Source organism: Chelmon rostratus, chromosome 10, assembly GCF_017976325.1.
Source record: "Chelmon rostratus isolate fCheRos1 chromosome 10, fCheRos1.pri, whole genome shotgun sequence".
Classification (NCBI taxonomy): domain Eukaryota; kingdom Metazoa; phylum Chordata; class Actinopteri; order Chaetodontiformes; family Chaetodontidae; genus Chelmon; species Chelmon rostratus.
In genome coordinates this window covers 11,860,049-11,881,121 of record NC_055667.1, presented here as the reverse complement: position 1 = coordinate 11,881,121, position 21,073 = coordinate 11,860,049, and the positions used below count along the sequence as shown (strand labels likewise).

Here is a 21,073-nt window from a genome sequence, read left to right as displayed (position 1 = left end):
CCATGAGCCAAGCTTCACCCTGCTAGTGACATCACTGTTAATGTGCAGAAGCAGCACCTGTCTCCATAATGATACAGTGTCTGCTGCTTACGTTTGTTTCCCCTCTCCTTCCCTGTCTCCCCGTCTCTCTCTTCCTGCAGACCTGAGATGAATTTGCTGATAACACAGCTCCTGAGTTCCCTGTTCTCATTCTGATGAAACTTGTGGTGATATACGTGGCCTCGGCCGCTGCAGGGGCTGCTGGTGTGTGCGTACGTGTTCTTCCTGAGTCTGCACATTTACGGCACCCAGGAAATGACCACAGACTTAGTGCACCAGCTAGTTTCTGCTGAGGGAGAGCGTGCACATGTGCTCGTACAACCATGCTGACTTAAATGTGTGTGAATTAGAACAGCATTTGCTCTCCTGACTTGCAAATGACGGCCAACAAAATGTAATTAAATCTTTTAAACATGGCGTTCTCTCTGGAGGAGGACCCGCCCCCTCTGTACATATCAAAGAGCTCTTTTTAAGACAACGAAAGCACAATGATTCATCTTTTCAGGTGATTATACACTGATGAAAACATGTGTTTGAATATTATATTCCATTTCTGCCAATACGATGCCCCTAAATCCCACACACTGGTCCTTTATGTGGACGAACCTGATTTGCAGCAAAATGTATTTAAAATATCAAAAGTAAAATTAATCAGTATGTAAAAAAGTCCCATTCAGAGTGTTTTATTTATCATATACTGATTCAGTGACATGTACTCTTACAACTCTGATTGCCAAAAAGTTGGGACCCTGTGGAAAACATAAATACAAACTGAACTAATCATGTGCAAATTTGCAAACTATGTTTACTGACAACAGTCAGTGTGTAAATAATCATAAAATTGAAACACTCAAGTCCAAGTACTTAAGTGCTGTACTTGAGTAAATGTACTTATTTATATTCCAATACCAAAGAGCATCACCACATATGGTGATAGCTTTGTGCTAACACACCACAGTAATCAAAAGACAAGCAACACTGTTCCCTTTCTTTCAAACAGTGACTTGTGAACCCTCTCAGTATCATCCCGACATCGACCGACGCTAATAGGAGAGAAGAGACAACTGGCAGCAAAACAGACCCCTAAGCAGGACATCTAATGAGGAAAGAGCCCCTGGGGGCTCTCTGGATAACAGTAGCGATCCATACTGGAGCTGGCAGCTACACCGGATCCACAATCCATGAGATGCGTTTGTACCGGTGCCATGATTAGCTACTTTGATTCTCTCTGCAAGACCCCAACTTCTTGAAAGAAGCTAGGGCTAGAACATGAAAACAGACTATAGACAAACTACTGTACCCGTGTTTGTCTGGAGAGCCGATGACACCAACATGAGACCCATCCGACCACCCACTAAGATAAGACTCTGGGAACAAATAAAGGCTTTGAAGTGTATAGGCTGCTTTTTGGGACGGTTCATGGTGACTGAGCGCGAACAGCAGAATTGTAAAAACAGGCGAGCATGGAGCATGATTGTATTCAGTGTAGATGGAGCCATATTGTGCCATCATTTTACAGGAGGACCAGAGGGTATGAATGCATTAAACGTAAAAGCAATAACAATTCAGACTGTCCTCACAAGAACCATAAGAATGTCTCCACCAGCTGAAAGCCATGAAATATGTACAGAGGCAACTTGTGACTCAGCTCACTGAGCTGAAGCCGAAACATTCTGATGAATTTGCATCAGTTTAGAATTCACAAAGGGTAAACAACTGGAGACTTGGAGCTACTTACGGAAAGTTTTAATAGCTGTGGTAAAGTCAACTGAAAACCACAATAAAATGTGGGCGTTCTAACACATTTGCAGTTAATAAAGATAAAGACTGAACCTTAAATGACCCCATCATTTAACAGCATTGTATTGTGGTTAATTCTAACATAATGTACCTTCAACAAGAATTTAACAAAATGTCAACACATCTTAGTAAAATGCAAAGTAATTGCTTATAAATGCAATCAATATATTAGATTTAACAGCATTTAGTAACTTTTCAACATGTTTCACCAATTACATAAAACTCACACTTCACAACACCATGCTGAGTTCTTACAAATGCAGTTTATGGATTTAAATATGTGCTTGGGGCATTTTCAGCCAGCACTATTATTTACTCACTGTATTATCACTGCGCATACTGCAGCGAGAGTTATAATTTCTGCCCTGCTGCTCTGTCCGAGCATGCAACAAGAGGCCACACTGCACGAATACAAACTGCACACATACATAAACAAGCAGTGGTCAGTTATTGTTCTGCTCCTGGTTCAACAGCAAGGTGCACACAGAGGAAATGAAAAAGCTGCCTTTGTTGTAGTGAGATTTCAAAATGCTGTTTGTGATGTTTTTCAAACACAGGACTGGTTGGGTTCATTAGCAGCCGTTAGATGGAATAATGTTCAATGGATGCCCATTGCTCCAATGACTGGTGCATGTAAGAGAGGGGAGAGGATGGGATGGCTGCAGAGGAGCTACTATTAGCTACTCCTGTTCTCATCATGAAATCCTGGTTTACCCTTGCTAAAGGCACTTTATCTCAAACTCAAGCTCTTGTGGATTTTCTCAGGGCAAAATGTATTTGCAGGTCCAAATGTCTCTGTGTATGTTCTGTATATGTGCATTCTTGGATGCATATGTATGCCCTGCCAGGCCAAATCATCCTCCCATTGTGACACTGCAGGGAAAAAACAACTACTTTGAAGTCAAACAGCTCTGGTTTAACAGAACCGATCAGGTCTTACCTTTGTCCAGGGAAGCATCTGGAGAGTTGAAGTCCATTAGACTGCTGATTTCAGTCTTGTAGCAGAGGTCAGTGGCCGGCGGCTTCTGCCTCGGCTGGGAAGAGGGGTCTGTGAGAAAAGACAAACAGGGTTAACTTACCAGGCAAGAAACAAAGGGACTCAGAAAGATAAGAGAGATAGGCAGATAGTGGAATTAATCCGTGCCCTTGGAAATGAGCTCGTGTAGCAAGATCATGTAAAAAATAAAAAATAATAACCGTCCTGGAATTTTCATATATATCTATTTCTGATTTCTATGAGCTGAACTTTTGCCTCTGTGCCTGGATGATGTTTGTTGAAGCATGTAGCACAGCCTTAGAACTAGAGCAGTAAAATGCATTTGCCACATTTATAATGATTGTGGAGACAGCAAAACAAGAAAGAGAGAAAAAGCCTGTGAACACCCAAACTGCACGAATGAATGATACATTAAAGTCCTCATCAGCGTGAGTTTTCCTCTCTGCACAGAACGCATGAAGACATTTGGGAAACAAAATGATTAATGCGGCACACCGCACCATCCCTCTCAATATGCACGTAATGAACTTTTACTCCTCACTCCTTACACTGTACCAACTCCACAGTAGCTTGCCATTCATCAACATGGCTACTGTCTCTGGGGGGAGCGCGAGCACGCCGCCGCAGCGAGAGCATACAAGCTTAAACACATGCAGGCGCACAAACAAAGTTGCTACTTTGAGAGACTGCTGCATATATAAATATTAGCATTTTTATGACCGGAGTGTGATTTGATTTCTGGTGAGGTTCAGTGGTTTCTAATATAGTTTTGGCCGGCCTCACCAGTGGCACACAGTGAATGCATATTGAATGCATCGCTCCGGGTCAGCTCGCATGAAAGTGTTTGCTAAAATGACTTTAGTCACTTCAACATCCACGTCTGCCGTCCTCCCAGTTCAGCACGCAGATGTGTGGAGAGTTTGATTCCACAGTAAAACTCGCAAAAGGTCACCTCAAGTGTTGCTGTTGCTTTTTTGAAGAAACGTAGTCTTTGGTTGGTGAAAAATGAAACATTTCTATGGGATTTAAGATTCTGCTTCGCTCACACACACACACACACACACACAGTGAAATTCACATTTCAGCGAACTGCATCTCTTCCACATCACTCTTCAACCTCTGCTCCTTTCCGGCCTCCTCATCCTCCTCCTCTTCCTGCTCCTTCTGCCATCAGTCCACCACCCACCTACTAAGTTGCTGTCCCTGGTTGAATTATTTAGACTAATTGAGCACAGATGTGTCTGGGTGAAGAGCTCGAGGTCTGGGTGTGTGTGTGTGTGCTGTCATTACAGCGAGATTAGTCATCACACTGGACTGTACAGGGCTACAAATAACGACCTAGCTGCCTATCCCCACCTAAAGTGATTGGTAATAGTGCATGAGGGCTGTTTTTTAAAACCACCCAACGCCTTGCAAATGTATAATTTTTCAAACCTGCCCACGGTGCAGCCTTTGGCACCAAGAGCTGTCACTTCTTTGAATAATGTAAAAATTCACAGCGCATACTTATCTGCCAGCTTCAAGCCGCTGCTGCCCAGTAGCCTCATGAAAATGTTTTATCTTCCCTGCATCGTGCCCTTGACAGGCTCTCGCCAACATTTAGAAACTTACCAAGGGAGAGAGGGGAAGAGTCTGGTGGAGTAAATGCAAAGGGACAAGCAAACTATAATGGTTGCCTCGTGGGGCTGGAGAGGAAGAGCTGATACGGAGGAGAGCTCGAGTGTGACTTGACATTTTATTTACTGTATATGCAATAAAGTAAGGTTGAAGCTAAAATATTAGGTGAAAAACTTTCAAATGACAGCAGACAACTTGAGTTATTATTAAACTCTGCATTGTCCTGACTCACTAAATTCTGGCTTTCACTCTTAAGTCTTTAAGTCTCGAAGCTTCCTTGCAGAATGCCACGCTGTTGCATCAGAATTCGAAATGAAAGTGACCTATTAAACCTAAAATAAACGAAAATTGCACACATATTTCAACATTTTCGCATCATCCTCATCAATGTGATGTTACATCTGATAGGATAACTCATCTGTAAGCAATCATTGCTCAATATGAAGATGATGGCTGGTTGAAAAAAAACAATTTCGCATTCTTTACTGCGAAGGAGATTTCCCACTAATGATCATACCAAACGGAAAAAACAATCCAAATGACAACTTGGATACATATGGCCCATTTACTGAGTCACAGTTATATAGAGATGGATGTTCATTCTATGCTGCAGCTGTACTTTGTATTATCGGCTGTTCAATTCACTGACATCTTGCAGCTTTGAGATACAAGAAGCAACAAACCATTATCACTTGCTTGGCTGCAAACATTTTTTAATGATTTCTATTCCCGGGTAGACAAATTGGATGTTCGAGGTAAGGAGAGGGAATGGTCAGGCTGCTGTTCTTATATTTGCTTCAGCTTTCAGACCTTAGTAGTGATGTGTGCAGTGGTGTGCATTTGCGTGTATGTGCAAGGGCACAGCAATGAAAATGGCTACATTGAGTTATCAAGCAGGTTACTGTATTCTCAAATGTTTTCTGGGTCACTGTCCATGCCTCCGAATCAATGTCCTTTTCAACACACTGAATATTTGGGTCTGATAAGGTCCAAGTGCCTCATATTGATCTTTTAGTCTTTATCTTAGATGCTCTACAGTGAGAGTGACAAGCAGAGTAGATAGAAAGGCAGCAGCTGGGAGAAAAAGACTGGATGAGATACATAAGAGGAGTAGAAACAATCAAAAACATAATCTCTCTTGTTGCTCTGGCTCCCTGAATACCTGCTCCGCTGCACCTTGAATGAGAGTGAAGCTTTCTGCAAACCTTTACTTACGCATGTCGAATAAATCATGTTTGGGGTGATCTATTAAGGATTTGAGATAAGAGCATCATTTCCTCTCGCTGCTTCTATCTCCTCTCATTTCCTCACACGCCAGAAGGAATATTATCTGACAAAGACACAAGCTCACCTATCATGTCACCACGAGGGTGACTGTCTGCCACAGCCTTCTTTTTCCGTGGCATAAAACGAGAGAATAAGCGTCTGCAGAGGTAAAACAGCGCATACATTATAGATTGGAATCAAAAGAAGGGAAGTTTGGATAGTTTGGATTGGTGCATCTTTTCACACATTTAAGTGGAGTTGCTGATCAGACTGACTTAATCAGAGTAAATAACGTCAAATTAAAGCGATCCGACACCCCTCTTTTAAGCCACAAGGAAAACAGACAGCTTGTGGGGTATAATCGGCTCTGTCTTGACTGCTTCCTCACATTAACGCTGCATTTGTTACTGATTTCTGTGTAAGGGTTTATGCGCACACAATTGCAGTGAAAGGCTCGGGTTGTAAAAATCTCGCCAGATCTATAGCTTTGACGAGAAAGCAATGAACTGCACTGCAGCAGAGACTTTTTTTTTTATTGTCCCCCTTTTTTAAAACGCTGATGAGAATGTATGGCTCGGCTCCATTTTCCTCACCATCAAACTGCCTCAATATACTTTATCAATAACAGGCGGTCTAACCAGCCGAGCACAGAACTGAGGGAAAAGGTAATTCCACTGTGATGAAATAAATAATCATTTGGCCCAGAGACTAAAACAACTGTTGTACACCATGTGGCTTTGTAATGATGTAATTATCCAAATCACTGTGTCCTTGCCAAACAGGATCTACTCGCTTTGAAAGAACTGTCAGACTTAAAACAGCTCCCTCCCGGAGTGTTAACCACTTACGGAGAGATTCACTTACATTCAACTTTCATAAAGAGACAATCTGACTCTCGAGCCTACTTGACGCTGCGAGGGAGAGTCTGAAGCTCTGCTGCAGCCTTGTCCGTCTCACCTGGTATCAGTTCTTTCAAAAACAAATCTAAGGGATCTAGATCATGTTTATGTTCTGCAAATTAGTGATAAAATGTGATAAAAGACTCACTCAATTGACAAAACAGTTTGTGTGGTGCAGTTTTCTTTTATATTGCTGAACTGTGAGTATTATGATTGAATATTATCACTGTACTATCATACAATTGCCTCTCTTTGGGTTTTGAGGTGTTGGCTGGACAAAGACAAGCAATGCAAAGATGTCACACTGCACTGTGAGCAATAGTCTCAACGTTTTTCAGACAATTCATCAGTTAATTAAAAATAATAAACAGATTAATTGATACTGAAGTCACACTCCTACTTTAAACCCTTTTATTTACTCCAGCCTGTTATGCTTTGATGATGCAGGGTTGTTGAGTGCTTTTCTGCCTGGACAGAGAAAACCGATGTGTGTTTTCTCCGTCCATGAAAACGGTTCTAATCTCCTTTGAACGACAGAGACAACAGAAGTGTGTCTTCAGTGACCCCGCCTCGCTGTTCATTCCTGAGAGAGTCTGATGCTAACCTTTCCGATGCTGCAGTAAAACTTAAATGGAGGACTCAGCCTTTGTCAACAAGAGCCCCCTGTTGTTCCTCTTCTCAGCGGGGATGAAACACAAAATCCCTGTCAGAGAGGGATGCAGCTCCCAAAATAAACTATTCCCTCAAAAAAGAGACAGCCGAGCCTGCTTTGCCTCGCAGAGTGGGAAGGAAAATTTAGTTCAAACTGCTTTTTTTTTTTTTGGTTTTGTTTTTTAACAGAACTCAGACGTTTGCTTGTGGGGATCCAAATATTTAGCAGTCGATCAAGAGATAATCTGTTAAGCTGAGGGAAATATTCAGGCACTAGTTTGACGCATTAGTTTGATTGTTGTTGTCGCTGCTGTTGCTGTGAGTGCCACTGAAAATAGGTCTCATTTGATATTTCTATTTCCAAATGCATATTATCAGTAACTGTGGATTCATTTTATTTCCATTTGAGCTGTGAAGTATGACCATATTTACATATAGGCCCATGTGTTCATGTCTGCAGCATGAACTGACAGCAGCGGTGTATTTCTCTGTTATCGGCCCATGAACGCGGTCTGGCCATTATTTCAGATCTACTTATGGCTCTCAGCTGTTAACACAAACACCCCTCTTCTCTTTTTCTCTCTGCGAGGCTCTGACAGATCCAAGAACTCAGGGCAACTTTTCTCTCAATGGAACACATTAACCAGGCATAATGATAGCAGACTTTATCTCATGGAAGACCTTGGCACCTTTACATAGCAGGAAGAGGGCTCCCATGCTCTATTAATAAGCAGATTGATTGAATAAAACCTCCGATTTACATCCAGTTACTGCACTCAAAGAAGGTATTCTACATTCACACAGTGTTCAAGTTCACAGGTTTGTGGAGATTATTGTCGACGTAATTCAAGTGGTCACAGCTGTAATGAGCTAAACTCTATACGGTTATGGAATAAAACTTCCCACATGCTCTTCTAGTTGAGTGTTCCAACAGTCCTAAAGGGAAGATGGCGAGGAATTACCAGCCTTCACGGTCAGACTGCTCTCGCCGCGTCTCACACTCCTGTCACCACCCCTCTCCCTCGAGTCCTCTCTTCTTCCTTAGCTGACTGACTCCACCGCTCCAACATCACCTCTCCCGTCTCCCCTCTTCATTTTCTGTCCTTTCTCTGTCACCATTTAATGGGGTTCCCCGAGCTCTTCTCTCGTCTGAGCCTGCCATATTTTATCTGCTGGCACAGAGCAGGGGAAGACGACGGATGGAACAAAAGAAGGCCCTAATGAGTAGTGGAGGTGATTAAGGAATGAATAGACGCTGTTGCTGGAACCTTCACAGAGCCGCCCATGTTCCACGGCTCGGTCTGCAATCGGCAGATAGGCGCTGCCTCTCTTTTCTTATGTCTGCCACCCGCCTTTAATTGCGCGGACATTCTCCGGTCCCGAGGCTGACCGACTTGTGATAAAGCTTGCGTATTCATGCATTAATCACCACCGGCCAGGACAGGCGCCCCCCGCATCACCTGCCTCAAGACCCCAATTCAAGGCGCCCTATTAATATCCCACAGACAAATGGAGCTAATGGACCAAGGGCGCGATTGTGAGGAGCTGGCGCTTAACGTTCAGCCGCCCGCGTTAACCATCTCCGATCTCGAGACAACTCGCTGTCAATTCATATTGTAATGAAAGGCTGCTGAATGGACTAGGCGGGCCGATCAAAGGAAGTGTGTAGGCTGGGGATGTTATTAGTTGGTGTAAGGAGAACTTGAGAGAAAATGAGCTGCTTCCTGAGAGACCAAGCCGAGGAGAAGCGGCCTTTTGTTAGCTCGTGAATGACATTTTTACAGTGGCCATCAGAGGAATGAACACATCACCACTGTGTGCGGAGTGAAAGAGAAATGGCCCATTTGCTGAGCTCTATGACAGACCAGAGACAGGTGCCCACAAGCACTGCAGCCTTAAGATGGCCTGAGCACGGCCACTTCAGCACCAGATTTGTCACTCTGGGAGATGGAGAGCGGCGTGATGGCTCCTGTCAGGAAACTGAATGTTGATGAAAAACTGCGTGTCGCCATGCTGCATTTTGATCTCATTTGATAGCTTTTAAATAATAGCCGAATTGCACCACCTCCAGTATGTTCTCATCTTTACTGGCGCCCTTCAACAGCCTGCTGCAGCTGTAAGGACGTTTACTTTGTGTACACAGAGATAATGAGATATTATAAGTTGATGACATGTAACTCTTTACGGTAAAAGCTGAGACAGCTGTTGTTAATTGACCTGCCAGTCTTCGTGTGTGAGGGTCAACAGTGCACTAAGATGCTGTGGAGTTGTCATGGGGATGAATCAAAGAAAGCAGCAGGCCTACTTTACGCAGTTTGTCAATTTCACAGATCAAACATTATCACAGAACAGCTTGTTGTTGGGAACTCGAAAGTCACGTTTTCGGGATGATGACGAGAAAAGCACGCTACTAAAATGTTTTAAAGGAATAATTCAACATTTTAGGAAATATGCTTTCTCGCTTTATTGCCGAGACTTAGAAGAGAAGGTTGATACAGTCTTCATATCTGTCCGTTAACACAATGAAGCATATTTCCCAAAACTATTCCCTTAAATCTACAATATTAATTTAGCCAAACCATAATACTGCATTAATGATGTTCTTACAGAGCATAGTCTTACAATATTAGCAAAATGCACCCTGGGACTTGGCATTACACCACATTACTTTAACCAACCGCGTTATAATAGAAAACAGAGAAACTGTGGATACTTAATAAACTAATTCGAAAATTTGCCTCAAGAATGAATATGAAGACATTTGAATAATTATCCCACTGCAATTATGCAAAAAACCTAGAAGGTAAAATTGAAAATAAATCCTCTGCAACACCCCTCAATTTGTTCAGAATCAATTTAATAAATAGCATCTATACCAAATGTGTTTCATGAGCAGCTTTTAACAGCAATTATGACTCAAAGGCAGCGCAAAATTATTCAAGTGTAGTATTCTCCAAAGGACACTGCTATTCTTTCATATCCCCTCGCCTTGGCAAAGCACATTTAACAACGCTTTTATGTGCATTGTTTGCAGCTTATCTTTTAGTGCTGCTAAGTGTAATACTGTATAATAAGATAATCTACTAGCATTTCATAACATTTCATCTGAAAAGCCACTTAAATACCAAAGCGTTTGGGGTGGATATTTTATATTCTACTTTTGTAACGTTAATGGGTTTCTAAACGAGTCTCCTGCATTGGGAGGCAGGTCTGACAGCAAAGGTTCAGACAAAAAGAACAACATCATTAATGTGTTATGAGCTACTGTTTGCTCAAAGCCCTGACATGATCAAGTCCAGCTGAAATAGAAGGTGTTCGTCTTGATTAAGACTTAAAAGATGTGGATGTCCACTGGGGCTGGACGTTGGCCTCCTACATCATAGGATCATCGACCTTGATGGACAAGTCTTCCTCATGCTGAAGAGGATTTAATGTCGGCATATTGGTCTTGTCTTATTTCTACTTCAAGTCTGGTCTGGTCTTTACTCACATGGGGCAGCGTGCATTAACATAAATTTATATGTTTTTTTAAATGCTGCTCAACAGCTAACGTGCATCCAAAGCTCTAAAACAGCTAAAGCCAGACAGAATAGGTGAAAACATTACTCATAATAAAGTCAAAATAAATGCACACAGATAAAGGTGCACAGGCGGGCTTATACCCATAGTGCATCACTTTACTCAGAATTTGATTGACAGTCAATCCTCTATCTTCACAGCTAACTGGCATATTTCTCCACATATCCTTCGATGGCCTCATCATGTTTTGGCTGCATGCATAAATATATCATATGAAATGGAAACGCTAGAATGAAGATTTCTGTTAGAGCTATATAATCTATTGGATGATTACAAATTCTAAGATCAAAGATCTTTGCTTACATATGATGTCCGCATGATTAAAGATTGTTGATTGTTTTCCTTCCAAGGAAATCATCCATGACGACTACCGGGATGACTCGAAATACTAAATCCTCGGTTGATAAGCATAAGCATATTATTCTACAGGGAAGACAGGCGTGCACATCTCTGCTCATTGTCAAGGCGGTCCAGACAGCGAGGTGGGGCTTTGAAGCATGGCAGCAATTCACAAAACTGAAACATGGCTGGAACATTGTGTCCAATGTCAGCGCCACATGCTCCAACTTAGCAGAACACAGGAATCGACTTTAATAGGCAGCTTCAGCACAGAGAGTGCAGAATTTCACCGCTCCTGCTGGTTAAGTTTGTTTTACAAAAGCGATTGTGAAAGTGAAGGATTTCTGCTTATTTACACCAAAGAAAGCTACTGTAGGTGTGTTTGGCAGCAAACACTTCAATAAATGAAATCAATCTGACCTCATTCCATGCTGAGGCCAAACAAAGGAATACAGGAGGAACTGCAGCTGATCGGGAGCTTTTTGTGGCTCATTTTGCGACGTCGACACACAAAGATTTGCACGTGCAATTGAATTGAAGGTCACATCATTTCTCTTATACAAGCGTCCGTCCTCGAATCCCCAGCCAGCCGTTATTAATGCCACTATGTCACAAAACGTGGTCCTACGCCAGCCTCTGCTTGCGTATGATGAAGAGCGTGGCCCGTGGAGAAGGGCAGCAGGGAATCTGCTCTGAGGCTTAGCACGCCAGCAAACGCAAGCGGACAGACAGAAGGACAGGAGCGGGAGAAAGAGATTAAACTCGAGCAGATATGTCAAGTGTGAGCGTGAGAGATGAGGGAGGAGGGGGAGAGGGAGAAAATGAGAGGACCGCAGAGAGACACAGGGACTAATGACCAAGTAGGAGGAAGGTTAAGAGGGAGACATGGCAGGAAATGAAGACAAGATATGAAGATTTATTTGCAAAAAGTGCATATCAATGGCCATTATTTCTGTATTTCAGCATATTTCAATAAGTGTTTTCAAAGATATTTACCTGCTGTCTTGGTCAACATCAGCACAACAACACAAGCCCAGCATCTGAATTTCTTTTTTATCAGACATACTCCATCATCTATCAATCATTTCCGATTGATTCCATTTTACCGCGATCGTCAGTCGAATCCAGCACTTTCTGCTGTTTCACATTCAAAGCCTTCGAGCGGCTCAAACAGCATCATCCTTCCTCTTTTTCGGATTTCTTTTTCCCTTAAACTGTGAAAAGTCTGGAGGAGGTGTTGGGTTTCACTGAGGCTTAGCACTGAATGACATCATGTCACAGCACAGCTGATTGGAATGTGTTTGTGAGAAGAGTACTTATTGAAAAAAAAGAGGAAGTCAGAGAAGAACCGGGTTGAGAACAACATGAGTGTCCTTTAATTTAAGAATTTACAGGATACAGACAGTGTGTCCATATATGCGTGAGATGCATTGATACAAGCATAGCAAAGACACATATTCTGCTACTCGATACAGAGTATCAGAATGCTGCTTAAACATATTGTCTTTGGACTGCTTCCAATTGAGTGTATGTCAAAGATAATTAGCAAATTATCACATTTTGTTTTATTTATGTTTTAAACGGCATCCCAACTTTTTGGGAATCACACACACACACACACACACACACACACACACACACGTACCTTTAAAGGACCCTTCTCATCTTACCCTAACTTTAACCATCACAACTTAATCCTGAACTTTAACCCTAGCCTAAACCTAATTCTAACCTAACCATTAAAACCAAGTCTGAACCTTCAAACAGCCTTTTGAAGGTCTATCTGAAAGTGAGGACCTGCCAAAATGTACTCACTTCCCAAAAGTCAGCTCACTCCCAAAGTCTAAAGCTCAAATTGGTTCTCAGAAAGTAGACGTACAAGTACACACACACACACTTCCCATTACGATATAAAGCACCCACTCCTCTCCAACTCATCCCAGGCAGTAACAACTCTTCTATTCCTCTCTGTTGAGAGACTATCAGCCGAGGCTCTTCTTCGTTCCACCTTCTCCCTTCACTCTCAAACTCACTAACACCTGACAAAATACCCATCTCTGTTTCCTCACTTTCTCTTTCATCCACTGACTGTCGATCATTTCTCTCACAGCCTCCTCCTCTCCAAAGAAGCCCTGCTCCTGCCTCCACATCTCAGCTGCCTGTCTCTGCTCCCTCTCAACCTCTGCACATTCAGCCTTTTCCGACTTCCTCCTCCTCTCTCATCCATTTTTATCCCCCTCACTCTCGCTTTGTCTCCATGTCTGTTCCCTCTCTTGTCTCTCTTCCCCTCACTTGCTCTCTGCATTGGTCTTTTTAAAATGTTTAAAGTGAGATAGCATAATGGGAACATTTGGAGCACACTGAACCACGGAGGCTTTTAGGAGGCCATTTCCCTTCTGTATTTTCTTCTTCCTTTGCCTCTCTAACACACAAACACACACACAAACTGTGTTTCACTCTGTTTATCTCCAACCTTTAACACTCCCTCTGTCTCAGGCAGTTTTTGGGGAATGAGAAGAGCAGCAGAGGCCAATATCGAGTGATGACCGTTAACTTCCATCCAAGCACAATAACAACACCGACCCAATATGTGAGCACTACAAGAACAGAGGAGCTGGCAAATTGATGGATTCTGTAACGTGTGTGGCTTTTGTTCATGATGCAGTTATCTGCAGAGGGACGGCGCTCTGTGGAAAATATGAACCAATGCGGAGCTTGTGGACGCTGCAGAATCCTCGGCGGTTTGTGACATTGTTGCTACTGACAACCACATCTGTGTTTCCGCATGTTCTTCTACATCAAGCAACACAGTGTCCATTAACTGGCCCTAATCTCTGCACTGTGTCTGTAGAAATACATTTTGGGCGATGTAAATGGAAGCAAAGTAGGTCAGAACTTTCAGAAATTGTTAAGTGACATCAAAAAGCAACAAATTCACAGTTCTTAAATCCAAAACTGTTCCGTTTCAAAACCTGTTCTCCATACCTAACCCTAGTTTGCACGATGCTGGCATTCTGTCTAATCGAAATGACTAAAATTCAAAGATTTAATTTATTTAGACTAGTCCAGAAAATTAATTTCAGTCAGATTTATGTACGAAGTATTAAATCTACAGTACTCGACCACAGAATCAAGAATTATTCTGCCCCACAATGAAATTCTGCTGTGGTCATTTTAGAAGGAAACTGTTTCCTCAGATGTGACGCTTACTTCTTTGCACTCTTTCTGCTTCATGTTGGTTTACATGTTCACCAGCAAGAGCGAACACAACAGCTGTGCAAATGCGTTTTAGTCCTCAGTCCCGGACTGGACTGTAGGTGACGAACACCAGGAGAGGGCAGTGAAAACTGGGGAACTCACAGGAAAACTGGGCTGGTGATGTCTTCTTCTCCCCACTGATGTGGCTGACTCCTTGGCAGGAGGATATGATGCCATATTGAAGACATTAAACCGCCTGCTGTGTAATTTCTCTCAAAGTGGGGAGTCTGCACTCGTCCAGGCAAAGCATGTAGCTCGACATTCAACTGGTATTGCCCATCTGGGAGTTTTAAACCGGGCTAACCACTGCATTTGTATGATTGATGATTCTACATTTATGCACACTTGGAAATCATGCACTTCTGTTCAGCCAAACCATTAATTTGGTTGTTAGTCAAAGGGGGTTATTGTTGTCTGAATGTAGCTCTTTTCCTGTAGTATTATTTGTGTTTAATCTTCATAATGTTTGAGCAGTGCATAAAGATATTTCGGTTATTAGTGTCATCCTCAGGCCTGGTGCAGTGCTGATCCTCAATGCTCACAGGTCAGACGTCACAGAGCAGTGTCCCTGGAGCTGGTAGGGTTTATTGTTTTTGTGAACTCATTCAGTTTGATAATAGCTATGTGCTCATGGTCCTGCACCAGAAAAAAAGGCATAAAGCTACAATCAGAAACTGAGGCATCAAACAGCCTGAACAAGAACAAGGCTTGGCTCCGAATGAGAAAAGACCAAGAGGGATTCTGGGTGAATTCATCCTTGCTGTGAGCAATGCATTTCGTCAATATGCAGAACAGCGGTGTGCGCCCATGAATTGGATCTTTCATCCCAATTAAGGCTGTTGAAGGCAACAAGGGAGTCTGTCCATTCATGGATTATCAGGCGTATGTGTGTGTCTGCGCTGATGTGCGTGTGTGGCACATGCGTTGTGTGATAGTTGAACCACAGCTTTGCCCGGAAGCGCCAGCAAATGTTCCCAATTATAAGACAACATGTGAAAACTGACAAGAAGGGGATGAAAAGGAGATAGAGAGAGCAAAGCCAGAGGGGAGTATGTAAGGAAAGACATGTGTGTGTGTGTGGACTGCATATGCTTTCATGATGGTTTTACTTTGATGAGTGTGTATTTTGAGGTGTTATTCTAAATTATTCATACTGTTCTGTTCTCCTGAGAAAGCACGCTGCACAACAGCGATGATTCTGTGCTTATGCTGCATGTTGTATTATGCAGCGATGAGTGATGGGCTTAATGAGAGGGACATGGCTGCGTCGGTTTCAACAGCTCGAAATGGGCCAAAGCTAACAAAATGTTTACACACGCTTGTCTGCTTCTGAAAAGCTGAAAATGACAGAAACCCTAAAATGTAATTAACATGTGCTCGTCTCTTATCTGTACCAGAGCTCTCGGAGGAGAGAGCGGTTGTCTAAGAAAAGTCTCGGCTGCCCCATGTGCCTGAGTGCTACGACAAGTTTAGAACCACTTTCAAGTCTTAGAACTGAGTGGGAAAGCTCGATGGGAGTGTAGCAATGTAAAGATTATCACAGATGTTTGTCAGTGCTCCACTCACTCTGCACGGACAAAATCAATTAGAGAAAGTGTGTCACACTGCATAAACACAGCAGCAAGGCGGAACCACAGCAATGGCCTGCTTAAAAGGATTAACTGGACTTGGCTCTTTTGTTGGTTTTAATTCAAAAAATAAATAAAGATAGTTTTACTCTTTTTCTTCAATAAGATCTGAGTTAATTTTTGCCTCAAGCTTCTTTTCTACAAACAATGGCAAACATGCAGCAACTTCTAAGTGTTTACACAATCAAATTCCAGTATTATAACGCTCCGCATTGCACAGCACCGACAAGAAAGAAAGTTATCTCGGGTACATAGATGGACTGTGTGCCAAGATGCACATGAAATTGGTTTGAGAACGAAGGAGGCACACTCTTCCTCCAGAGGGAGCAAAGCTGTGCAGATACAACAAATCAAACAGGTTACCAAAGTACCATGAAGCCCACGGAGCATGACGGTGCCCGGCGCTACACTACTTATTCAGTATCTCAGACTGCAAAACAAATTGCCAGTAAAGCATCACTTACCCCGACTTCAAGGCCAAGCTACTGTCAGACATAAACTTTGGTGGGCTCTGAGGCATGTTACACATCGGGCAAAATCTTTCCACGACTCAGCACTTCAGTCATCGACCGGGGAAAATCCTGCATCATGAATACCAAATGATGATAGCGGTATTCCCTCGGAGTTCTGGAGGACATGAGATATGGAAAGTGGAACAGATTTGCGGTCTCTCGGTAGCCATGCTGTAAATTTCTCATAGCGTACTGCATGTGTAAAAAAAACTGCAAAGTGGTTTAGATTGTTATCGTAATTGTTGTGGTCTGTTAAAGGCAAACTGAACGGTAAACCACAACAAACGAGGCACTCAAGGTGACCGGATGAATAAGCTGAACACTGATTTTTACATGTACGGTTCATGAATACAGTATACCCTTGTTTTTCGCGGGGGTTACGTTCCAAAAAGAACCCGTGATAGGCAAAATCCGTGAAGTAGAAACCTTTATTTTTTTTTTTACAATTATTATACAATTAAATACTCTATTATACATTGAAAAGAAAGAACAAACCATTTTACAGGCTCAAGCATTTGTTTCACAAATAAAAGTACTTTAGAAACGTTTTTTTAAGAAATAACTTCTGTACTGCACTGTCAAATAATAATTTTAATCATCGATGTGAACAGAAGGATTCAAATTGCGGAGATTAGCCCCGCCCCCCGCGACCCGAGCAACTGGATTAAACGGGAGAAAATTAAAAATGATTATGAAAAAAATACAAAGTACAGTAGGACAAATAGTGACTCAGGTGTATTTCACTGCTCTTCAGACTGAGCTGCTGCATCCTGACTAATGCACCTACTAAACACCTAATGCAAATTTGGCAAGCTGTTTTGCGTACGTGTACATATTAAACTGCAACGTTATTGACGCACAGGTAGAGAAGAAGCGGAGTGACTTTTTAGCCAATCAGAATGCAGAACACAATGTACGATGCAAATCTGTGAAGTAGCGAAACCGTGAAAAGTAAACCGCGTTATAGCGAGGGATCACTGTAATACCCTAGAATCACATCTCACTATACGTGAGGTCTATAAATACTGTATAACCAAAGAAAAACTGGCTCATGTTGACAACGTTTCCTTTGTTTGCTACAATATTTATTGGTGTGGAAATGAACTTTTGAACTACTACTGTCACACTACTGTATGCTATATCTTATTCAGTATTTCTGACAGGTGCATAGGAGGAGCCCAGGTTGTGCTGAAAAATGCACGTCACATGGCCCAACACGTCCCTGTGACCTTGCTCAGACGCAAGATTCCATGAAGTGAGATGAAATTCCTGGAAATACGGAAAAAACTGCCGCCCGGCCCGCATGGTGGCAGCTCAGACGAGAGCGGGTCGAGGGGTTCAGATCCCAGACCGGTTTGGGAAATGTGGGTGGGGAGAGTGAACAAGTTCCTCCTCCATCAACAGATACAGCGGAGGTTTGTGCTCGACAAACCACTTAACCCCCCGCTGCTCCGCTGGAGTGGTTTCAGCAGCCAGCAGCAGATAGCTGAGGAAGCACTGGAGGAAGCAACTCCCAAATGCTCATAGAGGTGGGTCAGCGTGTGAGTGGGAAGCAGGGAAAGAACAAGAGTGCTTCTCAACTTTATTTGGACGAGAAAAGCTTAATACGAAAGGCATTTTATGTCAGCTGGAGTTGCAGGGGGAGGATACATGAGGATAGTCTTTCCACTGAAACCTTTTATTTCCATCAACAAGCCCCAAAGACTCAGAAGGTTAATATGTCCCATAGGCCTGTGCACATTATTTATGTGCACCGACTTGACGTAAAACATTAAAGAAAGATGAATATTATGAATGATTCGGGTCATGGTTATAAAACTGTCATGTTGGATTTAAACAATGACTAACTGGGCTGCCTCATTCTGCTTTTTATCTTCTGACTCACTTTCTCACACAATCAAAGAAATAACAGTTCCAACGGCCTGCTTAAAAGTTTGGCCATAACCACACAGCATCTCCAGATGCTCGTGTGACGGCTGTTGGGCTCCATAAAGCCTGAAAAACCCTCTTCATCACTCCACCAAAGCACTCAGCAGCGGCGGCAGCAGCGTTGAGGCGGCAACCGTTCAGGTGTGCCTTAGAGCTTTATTGATTGGCTAATGTGGAAGGAGGGTACCGGGGAGGACTTAGCAGGGGGCAGTGGGCAACAGTCAGCATCAATCAGCTTCCTAGCTTCAGCAGCGTTCTCGTGCATGATGGATCAATCCGCACACACTGTGCTCACCTTACCATGGCTGCCTACGTGCTGTTTTCATGGATCTGCATCCTGTATTTATATGTGGAAGCACAATAACAAGAACTGTTCTGTTCCTTACTAACTGCAGAGTTTTTACTCAGACAAAGAGTATGAAAAAGTCATGTCTGACTATTCATTATTCCAGACATCATTTTCAGTCACTAACTGCAGAACCGTCACAACAAATACTCCCTCTTCATCTCCATCAATTGCCAAATTATTAATTTGCGTATGTTTGGAAGCAACCAAGAGGCCAACAGGTTGTTGTATTAAGTTTAGTTCTCCAATCTAGACAAGGCAGTTAGGAGGGGGGAAAAAAGAAAGTCAGTAACTTTTTCAGCTTTCAGGGAACAGGCGAGGGCGTCTGGGTCACTGCAGGTCCGTGGCTAACAAGCTCCTAAGAGACATATTGGTTGGGGGGTTGGCACTGGAGCGGTCACATTCGTCAGTGTGCCAGGAGAGAACGGAGTGGAAAACTCAGTGGCTGTTAAACCTTCGCTCCTAGCAAGACGAAATGTACAACAAGACCAGGCATTAACCCTAAACTGCGGAACATCCCCTGCCCCATATAACCCTTAAACAGCACCGTGCTTATAGCTTTGTACTAGTGTTGACAGAGTAATGGCATCCAGAGGGGAAATATATACATTTATACTGTCCTGACTTATCTTTATAAGAGCCGACGAAGGCTGTAGGGCTCAGGCCTTTTTCTCGAAAACATCTCCATCACAGAGGGATGGAAATATCTGACATTTTCAACTCAAATCAAGCACGCTTCTTATCCGCAGTTTTAAAAGGCAAACAATGATTCATGCCACAATCCACAGAAGAGATCCTCTTGTTCAGAGGCCGCGCAACATGTGGGGGTGACATCATCATCACCGCTTTAAATGGCAAATGTAGGCTAACAGTCAGAACAACTTAAAGGGCTTGGCATGAACGTTTGATCAGAGTGCAAACACTTGATATTCGCTGTCACTGCAGTCGGGAGCTGTGGGATCATTAGGACGGCTCAAATCGCTTTCAGGGTGTCGTCACAGATAAGAGCGAAAATTCACACATAGAGTTGTAACAGATACCAGGGGATGATTCAGTATTATCACTTACCAACATTCATTGGAATCATGTTGTGCTGATATAGCCGTGTTGTTTTATAGCACTTTGCTGTCCAAATTAGTCATTTTAAGCAAGTTGCAATTTAAGCATTTACATATGTTTGAGAGTCTTATCTGATTTCTTGCAAAACATTGCACTGAACATCAAGGTGATAACTTAATATGATAGATTTACACCTTTTACCACATGCAGACCATCTCAACGAGAGGCTACAAAAGGTTACATTAACTTGTGCTCTCATGCGTTGACATACAAAACAAGGCCTACGTACAGCAGCAGCCACTGAACCCCATAGAAATCCCCACAACCAAATGTGATGTACCATGTGTCACCGAATACCTGCAGGTTTACGGCATGCATGGGCGTCTGTGTGCCTACAACTGTGTGACTGTTAAATTGCCGTACCTAATGTAGTCAAATTTACATCATTCATGCCATCCAGGATTCATGTGAAGGGTAGGAAATGAAAACAGGAGGCTTGCTCTGCAATCTAACCACTCTCGAAGATGCACAAAGGCAAACGAAACCAGGAGAAATGAGACGATTGAGAACGACTGAAAATACAAAACATATTCAGCACTAGATTCATATTCTCATACCTTGTGATAGTTGAATTTATAATGAAAAGCACATTCAGGGTCCTTTTGGGGGATAATTTGGCTCCCTGTCGCCCCACTAATAAAATAAATGACACAAAGCTCCATTCCTATAATAAGTGCATGTCTCTAAAGACATGCGTTACCAATGGAGAAGCCATTAACAACGAGAGATGTCATTTACCAGAGACAGAGAGCATGAAATTCATGACCACTGCCTGGAAGGGAAGAAATTAGATTGTAGGCTGAATGGCATGAAGGCATCACTTACCAGCACGCCCAGGTAAATAACGACACTCTGGCCTGCTTGGCTTGAACACGTTTGCTGCACTTGTGCAAGTGTACGTGTCACCATCAGAGACACGGAAGAAGACAGACATGACATCAGACAAAACCACCATTCACTTCCAAGAAAGTCATGTCTGGTTTCCCGCTCACAAATAACATCACAAAATGAGGCCTAATTGTTGTCAGCTGGAGGCCTGCTAAGCATTTCTTGTCACTTTTGTTGTTTTTTTTTTGTCACCACGCTTTGCCTTT

The 21,073-nt window shown here is 42.8% G+C and overlaps 1 protein-coding gene across 1 annotated transcript in view; it reads right to left on the bottom strand.

Moving 5' to 3' along the window:
• The window catches only part of kazna (kazrin, periplakin interacting protein a), a 102,171-nt gene that overhangs the window by 40,921 nt on the left and 40,177 nt on the right, over nt 1–21,073 (bottom strand). Inside the window, exon 2 of the mRNA XM_041946121.1 lies at nt 2,780–2,887. Coding sequence (XP_041802055.1) covers nt 2,780–2,887 — 108 coding nt within the window. The remainder of the gene's footprint in view (nt 1–2,779; nt 2,888–21,073) is intronic.